The 23,046-nt window shown below is 37.6% G+C and overlaps 1 protein-coding gene across 14 annotated transcripts in view; it reads right to left on the reverse strand.

Annotated features, from left to right (window-relative positions):
• Nucleotides 1–510: 510 nt before the first annotated feature.
• Nucleotides 511–23,046, reverse strand: part of ICA1 (islet cell autoantigen 1) — a 72,023-nt gene continuing 49,487 nt past the window's right edge. For 7 of the 14 annotated variants that reach the window (XM_068934942.1, XM_068934941.1, XM_068934943.1 and 4 more), the window contains 7 exons: nt 17,436–17,530; nt 15,648–15,697; nt 12,295–12,357; nt 12,147–12,188; nt 7,879–8,160; nt 3,454–3,549; nt 511–960 (listed from right to left, as the gene is read on the reverse strand). In XM_068934942.1, the coding sequence (XP_068791043.1) occupies nt 839–960; nt 3,454–3,549; nt 7,879–8,160; nt 12,147–12,188; nt 12,295–12,357; nt 15,648–15,697; nt 17,436–17,530 (750 nt within the window). In that variant the 3' untranslated portion in view covers nt 511–838. The remainder of the gene's footprint in view (nt 961–3,453; nt 3,550–7,878; nt 8,161–12,146; nt 12,189–12,294; nt 12,358–15,647; nt 15,698–17,435; nt 17,531–23,046) is intronic. The other 7 variants (XM_068934947.1, XM_068934948.1, XM_068934949.1 and 4 more) reach the window with 4 other exon arrangements.

Below are 23,046 nucleotides of genomic sequence, written 5' to 3' on the forward strand. Positions count from 1 at the left end.
GTTTCAACCTCACACCAACATTTCAGTGGGGATAAAAGGACTTTTTTGTCAAAATCATTTTATTAAAGAGTTAATGTCACAACAAGCTCAAAATAACACATGCTTCAGAAATAAGTTTGACAAAAAATACTCTAAACAGAACTGTTTTTTTAAAGGCATGGTAAAGCATCAGCTGCAAGAAACTTCTGCAAACAGGGGCAAATTCTGTCAGTACAATGGAAAAACTCAGTAAAGAAGCCATCTGGGCATTTCTTCTGTCTATGTAGTGCAGTTTGTCTAATAATTTAAATCAGAAAGGACACAATTTCCATGGCTGCATAGACCCAAATGTATTTCTTCAGTAATTAGCCCCAGGACAGATTTTTCACTGAGTACTAACAAAACAAATTTCGCTGACATCTTAATAATGCAGTAATATATATATTATATACGCGATAGATGTTTGACTCATGCAGCCTCCTCAGTTATATGATTTTTTTTGATTTACTCAAGAAACATTATAAAAAAATAGGTTTGCAATTTTTTTATTTCACTCCAGCATTAGCTCCGCATCACCTTAGGCAAAGACACTGTTTCAGGAGATAATTTAATCTGGCAAGAAATCTGCCCTAATTCTTAACCTCATTTTTGTACATCCACGTAGAAAATAAATGTGAATTCTTTATACAAAACAAGAGCAAATAACTGTACCTATATAAAAGGCGATTAATTCCTTTAGTTTTATTATCATGGCACATACTTTACAGTTTCACAACAGCATACTGATTTTCATTTAGTTTTTTAAAACCCAAAATAGTGTTGATGAATGGAAGAATATGAGTTACCATAGGCAGCTGTCTCATGCATTAAGCAATTCATGTTCTTTATCAGTTTTCCCAACAGCATCAGGATTGGATAATGGGTCAAGGTCAGCAAAGAGACTGAACCAAGCAGTCAAGTCTTTAGGATTCTTTGTAGGATCTGGAGGGGAAAAAAAAAAAGAGAAAAGTACAAACTTGGGAGTATTTGCTTGTCAGCTATCTTAAAACAAAACTGACTGAATGTTTGACTGAGGTCAAACAAACGCCATGCGATTGTTTAATGTATTATTTAAGGCACCTCTGACAAGACAATCAGAACGAGTGATTACATTTTAAAACACTATCTCCAACAGAATATTAAATTTTTGTAAGAATGAATGTTGTACATCTGTTTGCCTACATATTTTATATGGCCCCTGCCATGATAACTACAGGAACACTTTAATTACTTTAAAACAGAAATAATCTCTCTGTGTCTAGCTTTTTGCAAAAACTGCTTTGTTTCATGAAAGGTATTTTACTTGTGTGTGCACCTGTATGGCTGCAAAAAATAATGGAAGCATACTTCAGTTTCAACCACATCTTGTCTGTTACAGGACTGAATTCCTTAGTCTAAATCCGGTTCATGTGACCATTCTGTCCCCTTATATATGACCCTCCTGTACTGCCATACAATGTCACTACTCATCTGGAATGACGTTTTAATGGGAAGGCCTTGGCTGGAGAGAGAGGGTATGTTTGATAGCCAATCCAGTCCCATGTACAGCTTCTAGTATTAGGATGTACTTTTTGATTGATTTGTACTTTTATTCAGAGAAAGACAGTGCAAGGATCACAATGATGTGTTCACAGAGCATGTACTGACTACTCGCAAGCTGCTGCATTTTGTACCAGATGGAGCCTTTCAGGGAAAGTGGCTTCGCTCCTTGTCAGAAGGATTAGCAATAAATACATTGGAAGTTCACAAACATGTGAACCTCTGGTCAGCTTCATGTCTGTAGTCTGGGGCAAGTAGCCAGAAATTGCTATTTGAATGCCCGTAGTGCTGAACTATCCAAAAGAACCTTCCCTTTCTTTTAAAAGGTAGTATTCGCCTTCAGTGCCTGAAATAAGTTGCTGTGAAAGGAGAAACCTAAGTCAAAACAAAACTGTTTTCTCTAATCTCTGAATCTTCTTGAAGGAGCTACAAAAGTATTTCAGTTATCAGTGGTCTCAAAATGCCAGAGATGGTGAATAAGCCGAGATGTTTCTCTTGACAAAACAGAAGGAAGTCAGTCGCCTGAGCACAAAGTCTCAATCCCATGAAGGCTGAGGGCTACCAAGGTGATTCAGATTACTGGCAGTGACACTGACAGCCAGGTGTTTGGTCACTCTTCAATTATCTTTGTTGACAGAAGTGAGGGCCTGCATTATGCAACAGTTTGCAAGTTTTCTAACATCAGCAGTGGTTTCTTTAAGCCTAGCTAGACTACTGCAGCTGGACTATTGCATCTATATTGTCTATAATGATACACAGATGTCACAGGTGTTCCTACCTTCTATCATTCCAAAAGAGCAGAGGTTCAAGTTACAGAGGTGATTTTCACTGCTACAAAATGGTGCATAGCCACTGGTTCTTTTTTTTGTGATCCTCCGCTAACATGTACTGTATTGATAGTGAAATAAGATGCGGTCTTCTACTTCAGAGAGATAACGCTCCAGTGCTGAGCATAAGCATTCCTTGTGAACCAAGGAATTTATGGACAAAAGAAAATAAAAAGGCTTTGCATGGCATGACTTTTATCGTCTTTGTGTCTGGAAAACTGCAATATCTGTCACTTTCATAAACACAGATTTTAAAGTAGCTGAATGTTGCTCCTTTTTCTGGTGCATTTATTGTAGCTGTGATATCTCACTCAGTCCCAAAATAGTTCCCCAAACCTCTTAACTATCCTCCTCTGCTGGGCAGAGAAAGGTCAGTCTTTTAAGCCTAAGAGGTGAGGGAAGGAATGTGCATCGCTCTTTTCTTCTGCACTGAAGATCTCTGACGCAGCTTGTTTGACTGTGAATGCACAGAACAGGCTACACGCTGGCAATAAGGATTCTATATATTCCGGGCTCAGAATTTATCCAGAAAACTGTAGTCAAAATCAGTGGGGCTTTGTCTCAGCACATGGCAGGACTATGCACTCTTGGCTCAGTTGCAACAAGTGAATTAAGTTTCAAACAGATGACTACTGAAATGATGTATGTTATCAATGAGATTTGCAGTTAGGGATCTTCTACCATATCAGTAGCGTGTATTTTAGCCACAATGTCCTCCTCCCAGAGCTTCAAAATAAACAGTGTTTAGCTTAGACCAAATGCATGCACATGCTATGACTCAAAATTGAAGTAGTAGAAGAAACTGTGGTTTCAACTCCCTCATCATATAACAAACTACTCTCCTGACATACCACCAGCACTACAGCCTACCCTCCCCCACGTTCACACATATATTTATCATTTACATAACCAACACTGTAACAGAGAAATTCATTAGCACAATATTCATTAGCACAAAATATAAAAATATATTTTATTACGATGGATTAACCGAGAAGACCAGAAAGATGCAAGATTCACAACTGAACGGGAAAAGCAAAGTAACGGAAAAAAACCATGAAAGTATCACCTTTCACAGGCGTCTTGTTAGCATTCACACTGAGGCTGTTTGGTTTCTGTGCTGGCTGTGGTATAGATGGAGGGCTCACACTGTTAGCTGCCCATCCTAAAATTCAATAATATAGGAGCATTAGTGAGTTAGTAATTACTTTGTGAACTCTGACATCCCTTTATCTAGCAGCACAATGCTCACAGCAGCTGATGGAGCAGAACCTCCCTACCTTATGCTTACAGCCATTTGTATCTTTCCTCTTATACAAGAAATTAGCTGTTAGATTCTGCAGACAAGCAACATCCTTGAAAACAGATTATCTGCTGACCAGTTTCATCATCTCCAGGTTCAGGCAACTGCACACTGTTCAAAACTTTAACTTGGCTAAAAAAGAATTTTCTTGTCACTTTTATCCAATCTCTTCTCTAAGTAAGTAACACTTGCTTACAGAAAGTCAAGCACAGAGGTTAGGAGAAGGATATCCCTTACATTTGGGAGAAAATCTTGCATCCTGAGACCTACTGTAACAGCCCATAACCCACAAAAATTTGGACATAGAGGTATCACATATATTTGTTCTAGTCAAAGGTAACAGAGGCTTATGAACCAATCTATGTCTCTTGAAAATGAGATTTTAAGAGTTTAATCTTTCAAATAAGAGAATTTGAACTTCAAAAATAAAAAGTTTGGCACTTAGTACTTCAGAACAACATATCTCTTTAGGTATTTTCTCTGTGTTATAAAAGAGAGGAATTGCAGAGCATATTGCATACAGCTATAGAAAACCGTAATGCTTTTGTTTGTCTGGAGATCTACTGAAAAATATGTTTTATATGTCAGTGGATGGTAATGAATAAATCAAGTGGGTTAAGTGAACAAGGCCAAATCTTAATTTCGTAGAAATGAATGGGAGTGTTGCCCGGAAACTTTCTGTGCAAGTTCCACTGACTTCAGTGAGATCAGGAATTGGCTCCCAGGGAATTCACTGATGTTAGTTTACACTGATGTGACTGGCAGACCACAAAGCTAAACCCTGCAGAGCAGTTAACTCTTTTTTGGAACTTTTCAGTCCCTAGACTAAGATTTGGTAAGCAGAAAATCCATGAGAGATGCTGTGCTCTGCTCTCTGTTCTTTAAAACATAAGCAGTTCAAGCGTCACTTTGTTACAAAGAACCACCTAACAAAAAAAATCCCACCAAAAGTGCTCCACAAAATACATGCTGCCTTTGAACTTTCAGTTCTATCAAGGTTTTGGGAAAGATTGCCTTAGATTTTTTATGAAATGGTTTTGTGTATCATATTTTTAGTGCCAACTCACAGCAACTTAGAGAACTTTGTATTTGAAAAACAAATTGCAGTCTATCAGTTTGAAAGGATCTGTCGCCCTTAGCCTGTTCTGGTTTGCCTGTTCACAGAATGGCTTCATTACGCAACTAGACAAAAGATTATCAGTGAGACAGCAAGGAAACCAAACAGCTTGCTTCTCAGCTAGCATCTTCACAACACTTACCACAATTAAATTTAGAAATGGAATCAGTAAGCTGCACATTTTCTTACCATCCAAACCAAACCCCTACGGAGGTAATATAAAGAAGAGTCCTTAGTGGTATGGATAAGTAAATGGGGCCATAAACATCATGAAAAAGAAAGCTAATGCTCTCTATGAAAAGTAGAAAGGCAACAAAGTTACAGACCTGTATATGTAATGGAATATAAAGGATTTGTTGATACCATGCTTTGCTTCTAATATTTGTGTGTGTCTGCATATATATATACATATATACACACACACACACACACACACAAATATATTTTAAAACAGCACCTGGCAGTCCCATAGCAATTCAAAGTCCCATTGTGCTAGATCCTGTCTATAAATACAGCCAGAGAAAACTGTGAGTTGGGAATTCCTGACTGTAACAGTTTATAACCTGCATAGCATTGTGCCTGTTTTACAGATTAAGATCTGAGGCAGAGAGAAAACAAAGCCCCAAAGATTTATGAGTGTGCTTAATGTAAAATAAGTAAGTAATCCCACTGAAGTTAATAGAAAAGTTAATATGCTTAAAGTTAAGCATGTGAGTTTTAAGAATCTTTATGGTCTTAAGGCTGAATTCACACAGGAAGTATGCAACATCTAATCTAGGCTCTGGTGTAGCACCTCACGCTGTATAATTATTAAACAACTCTAGCAACTAGTAAAAAAAATACAGTTCAATGTAGGACATGCATCACAAGTGCTCAGTAAAAACATTCGTAAATCACATATTCTAATATTTTCAACTTTTATATCTAGATATGTTTATTCTGCAGTTGGTATTTTGCCTAAAAAGCAGCCTCTGTTCCCAAATATAGTGGCAAAGGTCAAATTATAAAAGGAGTCCTGTAAAATGAAATGCAGTTTAACACTGAGATTTCACAAGACATGAAATGCACAGTATTTTACTTTCAATGCAAAAATAAGAAACAAATAATTAAAAAAGAAAAATATTCTTGAAAGTTAGCTTGAATAGGGCATTTTACTTGGCAACTGGAGTCAGCTGGGAACGTGCTGATTATCAGATACAGTCACTCAGCTCATTAGCTATTACTTTAAAAATGTCAGTAGATCAATTTATCATGATCTTCTGCCAAAGCCTTGGAAGTCTTTTTGAAAACATCAACATATTTTTTTCTTTCAATATCTATTTATACATTTTTATTAAAAAATAATTTGGGATATCCTGCTGACTAGGACTGGTTTTCCATTTCTAGCGTTCCTTTGATGCAATATATTTGAGTTTTAACTTTGAGATGCTAATACCAGTGTCTCCTGCAAATGAAAGGGACAATAATATTCTCAGAAAGAATATCCAGGCCTGTTCGCCATTTACATCTCAAAAATATTTTTCTTTCAAAAATAAATTTACATTTAAAAACTAGTAAAAACTATCTCAAAAAACCAACATCATACTATTTATTTTGCCATATCTAGTCATTTGTTTAAAATCTGTTTATGCCTCTGTATCAAAAAAAAAAAAAAAAGAAAACCATCTTTCTTAATTTCAATAGATACTATCTCAGCTTCTGGTTACACAACGTTTTAATTTGACAATGCAATGACTAAATCTCTTCCATGACTTTTTAGTTCATATTTTATAGTGTCAAACCCTATGCTTTTTCAGTCCCTCTTCACTTTATCAAGCATGTTCATATATGCACACACCTCATCATAAAAATATATCTAAAATTGCATAGCATTGCAAATGTTACTTCCCCAGCTCCCAGCTAAGTGTTCATGCCAGTGAACCCAAACATCTTGCCTTTGTGAGGATGGTAACTGAATTAATTACAAAGTAAATTCGATTTTTCTTATTCTTGCCAAACCGGCACAGGTCATTTCATATCATTTATGTTTGTACCAGCTTCATGATATGCAAGAAGTAGTCTTCAGGATGAAAACAGTCTGCTAGTCTCTCCTACATCACCCTTCCCCAAATGACAGGAAAATGACTATAGGACAAGAAAACCCCAAAAGGTGAACTCCTCCTCTAGCTTGCAATGCCCTGTGGAAAAATCCAGACTGGCTGCTGCTGGACAGTGGGCAGGATGAAGATGGCTGCTGTTGACTGGTTACCACGAGCCTCCTACCCTTGCTCAGCACAGGCCAAAGAAGCAGCAGCAAAGCTCTGCTCTAGTTCCCCCTCTTTCCTTTTGCTTCCCCACAGCAGCTTAGAAAGACCAAGGAGAAGGAAAGACTGCACAGAAGGAAGGGGAGAGTAAAGGTTGCTACCTGCATTGGTACATAACCAGCTTACAAAACAAACCCACCTGCACGGCTGCTAGATGAGACCACCTATTCTCCCTTATCCCATGTGCCTACAGGCAACAGTATGGGACACATTAAAAAAGAGACAGTGAATGAATGCAACAAATTTTCACTCAGCTGCTTAGAAATAGTACTCCCAGTCAAAATAGAGAAAACATATTTGGGTTTCCAGAGGGCACAGAGGAGAGCGAAGGAAGTCGTTCAGTGTTCTTTGCCCCCTTAACAGACAGACAGACACAGCAGTTGGGATTTTAACAGTAAAACCCAGTCAAACACATTTCGTGTTATAGAAAGATGTCTCAAGGGCCTACAGAGCATTTCAATAAACTCAATGAAAATATTCAGGATAAGATAACATTCAAGATAATTTTGACTTCAAGTTTTAGGGCACTTCATTCACAAACACTGAATGAGCAGGGCTACAGAAACAAATATGCAGCTTAATCTGTACTTCTCCAGGCCACACCTTGCTTAAATAATAAAGTGTTCCAGGGATTCTGCAGCTATGGCACAATATAAGCCACCACCACACTTCTAGGCAGCAGAAAGCCATACTCTAAAGCATGAAAGAGAAACGAGATGGTAATTAACTTGAAGTTTAGCCTCCTGCTAACAGAACAAGATGAGCTCTCACCATGTAAAGACGACTGCAAGTCATTCATGTTTTGGTCTAAGAGCTGTGAGGGCAAATAGCCGGATGGTGTCCCTGCCACAGATGATGAAGTGTTCTCCACCTCTCCAGCGGAAGAGTTCACGGTGAGGTCAGCAAGCGCAACCTGCCCAAAGACAGCTGTCCACTCTTTGCTGAACTCCCCCTCATCCAAGGAGGAAGCATTGAGGATCTCATTCAGTAATACCATGTCATCCTTATCACTGGGTTCAGACTCCAAGGACCTCACAAACTGATCCTTTGAAGCTGTCTCAGAAACAAAACAGAACGTAAAGATAAATCCGCATTCAAAACAAACAAACCAAGAACAAAACCAGTATTTTTAAAATACCCAATCTAGTTTTTGTACGTTAACTCTGATTGGAATATATTTGCCTGAATATTTGTTTGCTATTTTAGATCCAGTTCCCTTGGATATCTGGGCTTGTAGCTTATGCAACAAGTTATTCCCTAATTATCTTCAGAGAATCTCACTTCGAAGGGAGACTCATTTTTGCCTTAAAAAAAATATACCGCAAGGACACTTAAAGATCTATTAAATAACACCCAGAAACATTACTTAGTCTAATGCTTAAAACACTGCAGAGGACTGCTTTTATGTTGTTTTTTCAAGCCTGATACAGATCTCCTCTCTCTCAAAAAAAAAAAAAAAATCTGATCGGTACAATTGAAAATAAATGGGAGTTGAGATGATTCTAGAATTTCATGAGAATGTATTTAAGATAACCTTTATGACTTTCTGCTCAGTGCTTGAATTATTCAGGTATTTTCCCATAAGAATAGGTTATGCTACACAAAGTGAGATTTCTAAACTGTTCAGTGCTGGAGTAACTTTTCTCTCAGTTAAATCAATGTTAAATTGCCATTAACTTAATCAAGCACTGCTAGGCTTGATTGAGAAATAACTGGGGCCACTTTCCTTCTGACACTGTTTTCCATCTAGTAGCAGACAGTTAGATCACTTGAGCAGTTGTTCCTTCACAGCAATTTTTTTGGCCTTTTTTTTAAAAAACATTGAATACTTATAGAAAATACACGAAACTTGCAACCAAGATCCCCTTTTCTCTAGCTTACAAAGTATTCTGAGCATGAAATATCATGGAATCCCAAGCATTATTTTACCTAGAGACATTTTGAGCTCCACTGTGGGAGTTCGCCGATGACAAAAATGGTGGTTAACAATGTCGGTAACGTCACCTTACTGAAACCCAGAGCAGTTTATTTCAATTTCACTCATTTCAAACATGTGGTAAGGCACAGAAGCGATTTTATTTTCAAAGCTTTGATAGATCAGCTGGCTCTCCGAGTTGTACACAACTTGCAGAGACGCTTTTAATCCTTTTGGGCACACAAAGATCCTTAGAATGGACACAGGACTGATAGTAAAAAAGTGGTTGCTACCAGAGCAATAGGCCATATTCTTTAAATGCAACTGCCTTCTCAGGTAAATTCTCCTTATTAGCCGTAATAATTTATAATAAAATGGCTGAAATTGAGTCCAGTGGGGAAAAAAAAATTGCAAAGCTGTGTTTTAAAATAGGCTGATGAGTCAACATATGCACCCACGTACTATGAAACAAACCAACGCACATAAAATAAGGATTTTTATTCACTACTGAAGTCAGCTCTGAGATTCAGCTTCTTTCTAATTTACATTTCCATATACCTCTGCATTCCCTGCTACGGCTGAAAAATAGAAACATTACGCACAAGTCTGTTCTCCTGATACTCCCACTAGACTATAACTGAAATACCATAGAAAACAATTTGTTCTCATGAATTTTCCGTCCACTCTCCTGACTTCAGACAAACAGCAAAGACTGTTAACGTTCTCCAAACATCTACAAGTTCTTCCAACTTTTAAAGTATTCACCAGGTGGGGCAGAGGGGTAAATCCTTTTGCGAGGAAAATGCATCTGCTATTTCAAAGGCACTTAATAACTAATCTCTACAGGGTGATACTACCTCAAAACTGCTTTCAGTAGGCCCCTTCATAAAATCAGAAGGCTTACAGGGGGAGATTTAAAGAGGGCATCATTAGAAACAGATCAGTTAAAACATACTACCAATACTCCACCTAACCATAAACTATATTTACTATAATGGAACAACAGTTTTGCAGCAGCATAGCTCAGAGCAAAGCTCTGCTTCATCTGGGTATCCCATTTCAGTGGTCTCAATTTTATTGGGGGAGAAAGTAAAACATGTAGCTTTGTATCATGAGAAATTAGGTCTTGCTCGACTGCATACGACCACCAGAAAGCAAGGGAGTGACACACTTCTGAACTTACTTCTGAACTTCTTTTCTTTCTGGTTTCCCTGCGGAGAAACTGCACGTGGGGTAGAGAAGGATAGGGTGGTACATACGTTCAGGCTACCTTGACTAAACAGCAGTAAGTTCTACCCTTATTTTGGTATATAGGTCTGGTTTGTAATAAAGGTTATCTTGAAACCAGTCCTGCTCATCAAGATATTACTCATCTCATGTGGTATCTATGCTAGATTACTAGAATGATATGGACTTTTTTTTTTTTTTTTTACCTCACCCATAAATCCTCTATCATTTCTCTTCCTGCTTCTCTTTTTTCACTGCCCATTTTCACACAAAAAATCTTTTCTTTGCCTGCACACACCATCATATAAATGTCCACAAAAAAACCCTAACCCCCCAATACAGCACTGAAAAATATTCATGACACCATATTCTATTTCGTATTTGTTTGAACAAGTCTCTAACAGTGCTTATCGTATTCCTTGCAACCACACTTTGTTTTGCAGGTATTTAAAAAATAAACAAGCAGAAAGAGAAATTAAAAACACTTACAATAACACAGGACCAGAAACACAGAAGAATTATCTTCAGAAACACACAAGAAAGCGTACCTCTAATTATACTGGCATAGCTAAAATTACACAATCTCTATTAGCCTCAAGCTAGTTAGTGTGTAAAATTAGGGTAAAGGGTTGATATAATATTAACATAAGAATCTTTATCTGATGTAGTTGCCCCAACACTTGCTTTTGTACTGCGTTAACTATTTCGCTAAAGAAATAAAAATTAGGCTTCTAACTGACATAGCTAAATGAAGTCCAAAAATGTTAGGTATTATCTGCCCCAAGGAGGTCCAACAGTGCATCTGAATGAGGGGAAAACCAGGAGAAAAGAGCCTCTGTCAGACTCACACTGACCTTTTCTATTACACAACAGAAAAAAAAGTCATCACTACCTTATCTATTCATAGATTAGGGCTGCCTTCTCCACATGTAGCTGAGGAACTTTCCCTCTTTCTGCCTTCATGGGTGAAGATGTAATTTCCTCAGAGTGCAAGAGACTACTCGCAGCATATCCAAAGCCAAGATGTTTGCAAACGCTCTGTTCCTTGAGCGTTGCCTCCATGAAGGCAGTGCCTTAACTACCCCAACCAATACTCTCAGTCTAACTAAACCGCACAAAGGGATTTTTTTCTCTGATTCTTTGCTCGCTTTTTGAGTTGCCACAGAAAAAAGCCCTCACTCTTCTGAGCTAAATGAGTGAAGAGTAAACGAAGAGACTATAGGCAATATTCTTACTCTATATGAAAGCTCCCTATAAAACTTTCGGCTGTACCCTTCAGATATGGATGCAGGGAACGGTAGATATTACATGGTAAAACAGTACTCTGGAAAAAAACAGCACACTCCCTTGATCTGGCACTAGTCTAACAAAAGCAAAAGGATAGGAGTAGCGCCTGGAATTAAAGATTGCTTTCTCATGTGTAAATGAAAACAGCACAGCAGATAAATAATTAACTATATAGCTGAAAGAAGTCACCAGTTCTTGTATGTTTTTAAGAGGACTAAACAATTTGTTTCTGATATAAAGTCTTGTGGTCACCAGTATGTTGCCAAATGAAGGATTGTGACAAAGCAAGAAGAGAACAAAAAAAGACAGTGAAATCTACAGAATGGGCAAGGTACATAGTTCAGTGGAGCAAATATCCTGAATCACCTGCTGCAGCATGTTTTATCTCCAGTAAGATTTACTTTATATCCCCAGATCAGGTATAGTGCCTGTATATGCATATGAAGCTGAGTTTCCTTGAACACTGTTAAGTGCAGTAACTAAATAATCTCATCCAGAAATACAGCAACCTTTTTCAGATTAGGAAAACAATTAACATATAAGATTAAAATTATATTTGGTGCCTGTAACTGAAAGGCAGATCAAACAAATATGCAAAAATGTTTCATACCATTTTCTTCAGGCTGCAGGTCTAATAAATCATCTATGGTACCTAATGGCAAACAAGAAAAGCACCAAAGGAAGATTAGTAGTATACTGGGTTTTTTTAGACAATGAGTACGCACACATTTAAAGGTGGTTTTCTTAAGTCTCTTCACCTGAGTTCTGCTTGTGGTTAAAATTTCCTTGTAACACGGATAGGACATCCTTGCCATCATCAGCTGCAATCAAGATGCATACACATGTCAAATTGCACTCGGCACAGAAATATGTTCATAAACACCCTCACTGTAAAATCAACATGCAATAGTTGTTGGCATTCATGTTTAAAATACACCTGGTCACAATGGAGGAAAAACCCAAGATATAAATATTTCCAAGCGAGTCAAGTTTCTGACCACTAACCAGGGGGGATCGTCCTCTGGATCACTGCCGGACACACTAACCCGATTCCATGCTAAAGTATCTCCAGATACAACCTGATGAGATGTGAAAATATATCCTCCCAACTGTAACTAGTTTATGCACTGATGAAATGTCTTAAGTTAGACATGCAGTCAAAATAATTCTCTAGATTCCCTCTGTAGGCAGAGAGAGAGACACCTCCCACAGTTGATTAATCCCGTTCAAGATACGCAGTAAAACATGAAGGATGAGTTCTGAACATGCCTTTCCCTCCTCATTAACTACTGAGGGAACATAGCTTCTACACAACCAACTCTGTAGCTCTAAGGGCCAACGAAGGCCCATAGTACTGCCAGAACTAGAATGTAGATTTCCTAGAAGTCTGAAGTTCGAGGTTGGAAAGGAAAAAAAAAAAAAAATCACTGAAGAGAAATAACAATTGAAAAATTGGTCAAAACAAAACTTCAAGGTGTCTTCAGAACTAAGTGAAACAGAACAGTTTGCAGTTTGAAATATACTGCTTTAGCAAGGCTCTTTACTAGGACAATGGAACAGAAATGCGCATTCAGCACTGGAATCAGTCTGTCATTTAAGGACCCATGTCACACTCTGATTACATTCTATATAGATACACAGATGGACACGTATAAATGATGCGCCCCTTCCACTAAAGGGTCGTGCATGAAAGCTAGAGTGGAAAAAGCAAAACTGACTGGCAAGAAAAAAAAAAACAGAAAGAAGAGTTAATGACAGTTGGTATGTGGATTGCCACAATTCTGTAATGAAAAAAATACAACTGTTGCTGAAAGGCTTCCTCAGTTCAGTGGTAAACACGATAGAGCCAATTTTAAAAAATCCCTATGACATTAGAGGAAAATACTGAGGAAAATGATACAAACTGGAATTTATGAAACAGTACTTCATGAGGAAAACTAAGAAGAAACAAATTTCGTTCCTACCACCAATATGGCCACGTTACTTTAGGAGGTACAGAGTACTTTAAGAAAAAAAAAATCTTAGCAATGGCAAAGACCCACTAATATATGGAGATGGAAACATTTACCAGAACAGGCAGAAATATTCCAAAATACTTCAGTTCCTTTTGGAGGTAATGGAGAAAGACAGAATGAAGTATTTTTATTATGGACGATGCTGAAATATTTTACAGTCTGTAAGTATCTGAGAAAGATTCTAGAAAACATCTGCTAAGAAAATATTTTATAAGTCTAATTTTGTATCCAAGACTGCTAAAAGATCTGGTCAAACAGATATCTGATCTGATCTTAATTTTGCAACACGAACAACATTTCAAAACACTAGGAAAGTCCTAACGTCGTCTCCTTGTAAAAAAACCAATAAGACCCACACAACAATAATTAACAGAATGACACAAGTAATTGTAGGTAACTACAGGCTGGCAGCTCACCATTACCCCTAGGTTAAACATTAACTGAATCCCATATTGGGATTAGGTGAAAAATAAGAGCATAATAAATGCTCCTATAATAAAAGGTGTTTTTTATGGAAAGTAAACCTAGCTAAAGAAACCTAATTTCATTCTTTGATAAACTATGAGCTTTATTGATAAAGATATCCATTTGGAAATAACTGGCTTCTCACTGCATAGCCTTCCGGCTAAAGAGTTAGCATGCATAATATCTATAATGAACATATTGAATAGATTAGGAACATGACAACTAACAGATGTCAAAAAATAGTCGTTAGCAGAAACGATTGCAAAGTGGAAGTGTTTCTAGTTTAGATCTACAAGATTTAGCGTTATATCCATCACTATTCAATGGCTTTAGCAGTCATCTGGAAGTAAACAGAGAATCACTGTTGAGAAAATGTGCAAACAACTAGCAGACTGTTAGAGGTGGTCATTCAGGCTGGTCATTCAGTTTTTATAGTCACAGCTGAAAGAATTTTAATACCACAGAGACATAAGTTATATCTCCAGGAACAAAGAATACAGGCCATGCTACAGAATGGATGAATGAGTCCTGGAAAGCTCTGACCAAAAGGAACCGAGTTTTTGTAAACAATAAAGTCAAATAGGAGCTTCTAACCTGATGCTGCAGTAAAGAGAGATGTCACTCTTGGATATATAAACGGGAAGACGATGAGTAGAAAGATGATGAGCAGAAACAAGAATATGATTTTACCTTCTAGAAACACTGCTTGTGTGACCAACACCAAAATGTTTTACATAGTTTTAGTTTTTACATTGTAAAAGGGATGTTGGAAAACAGAAGAGGAACAAAATCTTCAGAAATAAAGGACTAGAGAAGATGTCTTACAGATATCAATATGGTTAGTCTACTGAAATGAAGACTGAGAGGAGTCTTAATTTTAATGGACAAGTACCTTCATGGAGGATAAACCACCACATATTAAAAGGATTCTCCATTAATTTAGTATAGAAATGCATACTATAGAGTCAAGGCATAATTTAGGTTGGAAGGACCTCTGGAGGTCATCTGATCCAAGTCCCTTCTCAAAGTAGAGCCACTATGAAATGAGATCAGATTGCCCAGGGACGTGCCTAGATAAGTATCAAGAATCTCCAAGGACAGAGATTCCACCAACTCTTTGGGCGCTTGTTCCAGGGCTTTGCCACCCTCACCGTGACCATTCTTTTTCTCCTAATACCTCCTAGAACCTGGCTCTGTCACTGTGTCGTAACTACCCATTCAGGCAGTTGAAGGCAGCTGAATATCAATTTGCCTAGCTTTTAGCCAGAAGTTCCACTGAATTCATCAATCTTTAACAGAATACATGTTTAATCACTGGAATAAACTAGCAAGCAAAGTAGCAAACTTTCCATGTCCTATAATCACAAGATTCCTTTCTTGAAGATATGCCAAACATACGAATTATGCTTTGGACAGACGAGCTTTGTGACCCACCTGAGAATAACTGGATGAAATGTAGTGGAATATAATACATAGGAGATCAGAGTGGAAGATCTAACCAGACTTTTCTGGCCTTAAGTTTTGCGCATTTGTAGGGATTTGCTTGTTGAAGCTGAACACATATTAAATAAATAAAAAATGAAAAACATATATTATGGGATGTAAGAAATTACGATAACATAAATTAATACCTGAATAGTTTGATTCCTTGGTATGGCTCTCCTCATCTAACGAAATCAACCTTAATTTGATGCGGTAAGGAAAACAAAAAAGAAAATGCAATTTAAGGCTATGGTATAATACATTTCTCTCTTTTTCAATCACATTGTAAAAGAACTGTATCAGTAGCGAACAAATAGTAATTCATATGGACTCCTGAACTTGCCGTATATGCTGGTTAGTCAATAATTTCTATTCTTTCATTGGCAAATTAGATTGAAGACCAACTGTCAAAATCTACCAACCTCCCATTTTTAACTCAATTAAATATCTGTAATGAAAAATAAACACTCTATTCTGCTTTTCCAGATTTTATTTTTATAAATATCATGAAGGAGATGTAACTCTTCGGACAAGAACAGTTTGCACTCCTCTTTTTACTTCTGTAATAGCAACTAACTAAAAATCAACCAAATCAGGTGAATTTTGTCCCATGCCATTAGATTGAGGCCAATTTCTAGTACAATGTTTAGCATCGGTGGGAAATACATGAAGGTTTTAAAAGCTTTATTTTACTTTGGGTAATTCTTCTGGAATTTTAAATGCAGCTAGCTACATTTAAATGTACAGCTAGCTTTAGGAAGAAATACGATAAGAAAATGTTTTTTCCCCAGTCTAATGAAAGAAAAAAAAAAAAAAGAAAATTCATAAATAAAAACAAGTGCAATCATGACATGGCATCCACAGCATTTGTTGGTAGGTGCCAACACATGCATCTTGCATAAATCATGCACCTATTCTAGAATTTTATTTTTCAACACTGGAGAAAACAATTACTTCTGAAATTCTTTATTATCATCACATGAGAAGCACCAGATTCATGCAACTGCTGTGAAAACAATCACTTGCCAAACAGTACTTGGCTTAGTGCTTTCTAACCTGCTTAGCACCAAAACATGACCAGTTTATAAACTGCTTTTGGTTAGTGGATGTGCCTCTAAACAAATACAAGAACTGGAAACCAGAAATCTTAAAAACATTATTGTAAATAGCCAAGTAAAATCCACTAATTATCAGTCAAGCTGTTCTCTGCTTTTTGACAACTGATCCTTAGCTGGGTGCTTCACTTAACCATGGACAGTCAAAACAACAGGTGGCAGCAGGATTATATCAATGTTGCATCTCCTTGCAACTGAATCCTGATGGTCCCATAGGGAAGGGATCACATCTCATTCTCCTGTTCGGCTCTCCCTATAGCAGCCCATTCATAAGTCTCTCTCACCTCAGAGCCACAGGTAACTCAAACCTTGATAGCATCAGCTCACTTAGATGTACTTTTTGCTAAGTGCCCGCTGCTTCATTGGATTACTAACCTACGCTGCATACGTTACAAAAACTAATGGCTGCTCAAAGCAATCAGGAATCCATATCCGATTCCCAGGTGTAAGGAGACGCTGCTGAAGGGAGAAATACAATGCTCATATATCTTCTCCCAAGTGAAGTTGTTTACCATTTATTTTACTAAAGAAAAAAAATGAAGCAAAAGCTGAAAAATAAAGACAAGACTAGGAAAGATGAAAAGAGTTAAAATAAGGGTTTAATGGGACTTTTTCAGACTCAACTTCACCATAAAGGTTGCTAGTTCTCATATACACTTTACAGCATTTCAGGAATTCTCCTACGAAGCTTACTATTTGCTACTGTGTTCAAACTAGCTGTGTCTATATTTCCAGTTATAAATGCTCAATAACCTTAGCAACCAGAAAGTAGGCTGCAGATGAAAATACATATTATTTTGAGATACAAGACATGTGACTTACTGACTCCGCTGATCTGGTACTGGCTTGGTGCTCTCAACGTTCAGGTCCTCCTTTTCTGCTCTTGCTGTTAGTTTATTCATAGGATCTTGTAAGCTCTAGATCACAGTCAATACATAAATGAGAAGAAAAAACCTCAACAGAATCAAGGAAGCAAAGTGGGTCATGCAAGGTCAAACAGTACAGAGCCTATGTAAATAAGCAAGAATATGTTTATGAGCTATGTAAAAGCCATGTGTGAATCAAACAAGCAAAATAACAAAAAATATTAGAAGATACTCATTCCAGCTGAGTCACAGGAACACAAAGCTCATACACTTTATACAAGAAGGCAAACCTTGGCTACTTCTAAATGCACATTCTGTTGCTAATGCTTTCAAGAAAAAACATCTATACCATGTGCAAGGCAGGCATTAAAAGAGTATTTCTTTGCCGTTTTTTGGGCTTGTCTTTAAGATGAGAAAGATTCATTTTTAAAATCTATTCTTTCCACACTCTGCATCTTTATTCTCTTTTTTCCGGACATAACTATTTACAGAACATTTGCACCTGTAGTGCAATGGGAAGGTGCTACCTGTATCCTGAATTTGACACGCTAACAAGTAAACACACTAAGCATTATATACCACCTGACTGAGAACATACAAGTGATAAATGTACTACTGGTTGTCCCTGTTACGCATTAATTAGTATTTCTATATGAAAAACTAAATAGCTGAAGATAGTATTTAAATAATTGCAGATGTTAACGACGTATGAATATTTGGGTCTATCCAATGGTTTTCCTGTGCAAGTGAAAATATTTCCCTCTTTCCAAAGTCTGACTCAGCTTTCTGAAAAACAAAACCATGTTTCACTTGGGTAGTCCCAATCAGTTATGATCAATTTGATTTATGACTGACATTCTTACAGCCTCACCTCCTCCCTCCCCCCAAAAGAAAAAGCTAAGGATAAAATGAATAAGCCACCTTTTACACACAATGAATGGAAATACATTTTTTTGTGTGTCTGGAGTTTTAATGAAATGCTAGTATATTCATCAGAATTGCAAAGCAACAAAAAATATTTCACCACTAAGTCTGTCTAACCTGTTGAATAAAGGTTAGAGTCCCCAGACCATCTGTTATGATAAAAATATTCCCACTCATCTAGTATAGCATGTTTGCACTGTTCTGTTGACCAGAACAGATTAGTCACTAGAAGGGGCATTCCAATTTCTGCTTAGCTTAGTATTTGTCTCTGTGAGGAAATGTATACTTCAGTATTTTAGAAACCAAACTAATGGATTTTTCATATGCTACAGTTGGGTCTTTTTTCCTCTGAGTAAGTGATTTCTTCTTTCCATTCCACAAATTAATTTGTCATAAGCACCTGAAGCATTGCAGAAACTGTGCATCAACGGATGAGGGATCACATAAGCAGCAATAATAAACAGAGGCCTCAAGGAAAATTTTCTTATTCTATAATTGTCACTTTTTTTTTTTTTTTTAAATACTAACAGCACTAATGAGGACCACTTATAGTAGACTTCCTGGATTCTGGAAATGGACACTTGTCACCTTAGATTACCTGTGAATGAACCCCTTAACTATATTTGTACCAGCTACTGATTAGATTGTACTCCTTGTACTATTAAAATCAATGGCAATTATTGATTTGGAGGATCTGGACTAGCATTCAGAAACATAAGAATACATACCCTACTTGCACTAAAATGCAGTGCAGAGAAAGATAAGAGAGACTTGCACTCAGGGGACTGTACTGCTTCTGGCACCTGAGCTATCTTGTGGACTCGTTTGCAGCAGGCTACACCATAGACTGTACCCAGGAGGTTACGGTCTGACAGCATGTGGTGCTCTGCCTCAAAGTATAGCAGCACAGAGCCCAGCCCAAGAAGAAGGGGTGTAACGGTTCTGAGCTTAACCTTAAGGTTCAGAAAATCATCAAAAGTAAAATCTCTAGCATCTTCATAAAAAAAAAAAAAGTAAAGAAATCATCCTCCTTCAAGAAACTATATTATAATGCTTCCTTTATCGTTCAGAGTGTTTCAGGAAATCCGTTTTTAAAGGTCTCTGATCAAACCACGGAAATAGCATATAGAAATGGAGCTCACAAGTACCTTGGGAAGGAAATAGCATGATAATAATGGGAGTTACTATTTCCTGTATTAGAAAAATAAATATAAGGCTGAACGATAGCCTCAGTTTCAGAGATTATGATAACAATTGCTAAAAATTGGAGCCATATTTTAATGCAATAATTCAGTTTAACTAATTATTTTGACATCTAGACAATATTCCCTCAAATTCTGCTAGCAAATAATGAAATTATTTTCCTATCTCCTGCCTGCCTGCCTCCCTCCCTCCCACATCACCCTGTGCACTAGGAACTGATAGGTCTTTTTTAAAGATAGAAAGGCTAGAGAAGGGGTATGAAATAAAACCAAATGTTACAAAACCATTGTAAACCGTATCCTGAATGTGAATCCACAGTAGCGTGATCGCTATTGTCAACATGCATAGAAATTCAACCCGCTGACATTGTGTAATTGTTTCAGGCTATACCAGAAGAAGGGAAGAACTTGCATCATCTAGAGAATGTAAATGTTAAAAAAGGCTGTAAATATATAGACTGAACTCAGACAGAAGCAAGCACACACGAGTTTGGTGTATGAAGCTTCACTGACTTCATTGGTTCAGAAGACACAAACGCATGACTTCACAGTATTTGTCTGGGTGCTTGTGTGAAGTCACACTGGCTTTGCAGAGAGCCACACAAACACTGATAGAAGGAAAGATCCATTCATGTTGAGAAAACCTCCTTCCTGGCCTCATTATTTCTCTTTCGCTATAAAAATCACAGTAGGAGTGTACACAGGAGTAGAGCAAGTTCACAGCCAGTCACTGCCTATCTTGTCTATATCTCTCCAGCTCAAAGTTACCCGGTGGTACTTTGCTTGCACCCATTACTCAGACTAAATATCCGAGCCAACAAGGAGTTCCTCCACCGAAGAGTTAACTCAGATTCCAGCTCAGGCGCTGTTCCTATGCTGACAGCTGCTCCCTCATAAAAATCCTTTCACCTAAACCTGGGTTGCTTTCAAGCCAAGTCAAGATCATCTAGACTGCACACAAAGCCTTTCCTCTGCAGTTAAATCACCTGAGCACTGACAAGGCACTCAATTTCCCCATAAGTGCCTTGGTTAAGTTATGCACTTCCTCTTTGCTGAGAAAGAATCAAAGTAGGAGAGCTGACAGCAGCTCCGGGAGCCAGGGATATGTCCCAGGAAGTCATAACGACATATGCCGAAGTGCAACACCAGTGAGGAGACAAAAACTTGGATATGTTTCCTTTGTGTGTGTTGGGGCAGGGGGGAGCTCTGAGAGAGAAGAAGAAAAGCAGGTGGCTTTGGAAATTGCTCATGGAGATTCATGTAGAAAAAGAGAACCCAGAGATATAAAACTCTGTGCAATCTCCCCTGGTGAGTAAAGTCAATAACGAACAGAAATGAGAACGGGTAACAGACTACAGCAAAGGTCAGCAGAACATAGTAATGTTGCAGTACCTTTTCAAACACAGTTCTCCAAACTACTTAAGCAGCAGCGTCCCATTATACACACAGATAAACACATGCACAGAGATCCAGGCCTTTTGGCTTCCTTACCCAGAGCCATTATTATTTCTAGGCCCATATGAACTATTCAGGAAGTTTGGTACTATAGTATTGAAATGAAGAAAATGTAACTAAATATTAATAAGTAACTATGGCAAATAAACAGTTACAGAAATTAGAGAGGCATTATTCATGGAAAGTAGCCCTTGAAAGAAATTTGAATTCATTTGGTATACAGTAATTTCAAGAAAATTGAACCTTTTAAGTTTTACCAGAACAGCAGCCCATCATCTTTAATATTACAGTAAAGGATACTTCTACATCACAATACATAGAGCTGTCAGCACATTAATAATCCTTTTTCATCAAGCATAAAACTAGCGGTTAGGAAATATAGCTGCAATAGCACAATTATACTACTTTCAGCATATACCCTGAAGCAAAAAAACCAAATAGACTGCTTTTCATTAAGGGAGTTTGGCAGACATCTCCAAAGACAATGTTTTCTTTCCAGAGACAATCCTGAGAGGCGTTTAAGAGTCTCTCTTCTGAGGTAAACTTAGCATATGAACATACTTATACTTCAAAATGCAAATAGTAATTTTTCAGTGCATAGCACCTTCTAATTTTTCACTAATACAATCTACAGCTAAGTGAAATAGTAACACTGTTTCCTTAAATTCTTGTTCTAAAGTGGAACTCTCATGCTACATACATATATGATTAGTTTAAGCCGGAAGGATCACTTCTGTGAGTGAAGGTAAGCCTTTTACATCACAACTGGAATCATAACAAAGATGAGGATGATTTGCAAGCACCAGACTGAAAACTACATGTGCCTCTTTTCTTTTAGAAAAAAATCCCTTTTACGACATAAGACATTGAAAAATATTCTAACAGAGATGACACCTGATTAAAGACGTAGAAATGGGTACATTCAAAAATTTCATGCATGTTTGAAGCAATTATATATTCTGAATGCACGTTTTTAGTGCATAAAATGAATAGCAGACATCTCATTGTTATTGGGTAAAATTGGGTACTTTGTGCTCCAGAACAGGTATGTTTTCTACAGAAGCTTCTAAATGTTGCAATACATTTTGAAACAGCGCTTATCTTGTTCGGATAAACACCTACAAGAGAATAAAGAATATATATCCAGCAAAAATATAGGATGTCCTCACAAATTAGACTGACATCGGTTTGTTCCGAAGCATAGACAAAAAAATTCTTCAGAAGACTTCAAACATCATGAAGTTATGAGCAGAACAGCTGAGTAGTGTGGTACCCAGCTTCCTGAACAGGTCTCTGACTATCCTAACCCTGACTGTGAACTAGATACTGTTGCAATGGGAGGTGATGAGGGAGAAACAAACTTTCCTTTCTGATTTGGAGTTTAACTGGGGAGTCTGAAGGCAATTATTGGTAACATTGAGATACTTAAACACGCCCAAACTGTCTGCTGCTGAAATCTGGAGACATACTCTGGCTAGCACCCCTGCCTTCTGCGACATGGGCTAGGAGAGAAGGAAGCTTAGCATTATATTAACTTCATCCTAACGAGGACTTCTCCAGCAAAACAAAATTCTTCAGTGGGTGGTTAAGCTGGAACAGTTTATGAGGTTTTAATGCTGCCCAGAATGCTGTCTCTTTATTCTTCCCTCTGTCCAGAAGAGATTGAAGCTTGAAATTTCTTTGCTTGTTTTGTTCTGGTGTTTCAAGCTGCAGGAATAAAGTCTCTACAAGCTTCTATGCACTTCAAAGTTCAGTAACTGCTCCCTCTCAATCCACACTCTAGAAAACAACTTTAAATATACCACAGTCACGTACAAACGAGTTTGGCAGTCTGGAGTGAATTAAATTCTATACCTTCAGGTGCTTATTTTCCAGGAGCTCTGGGGCAGGCACAGGCTATACAGCACAGTGCAGCCCAGCTGCCTCTTCAACACGTAATACACGCAAACATCTCGTGGATTGAGGCTATGACTTGTAATTATTTTC

This window comes from Struthio camelus, chromosome 2 (genome assembly GCF_040807025.1).
Source record: "Struthio camelus isolate bStrCam1 chromosome 2, bStrCam1.hap1, whole genome shotgun sequence".
In the NCBI taxonomy this organism is placed as follows: Eukaryota; Metazoa; Chordata; class Aves; order Struthioniformes; family Struthionidae; genus Struthio; species Struthio camelus.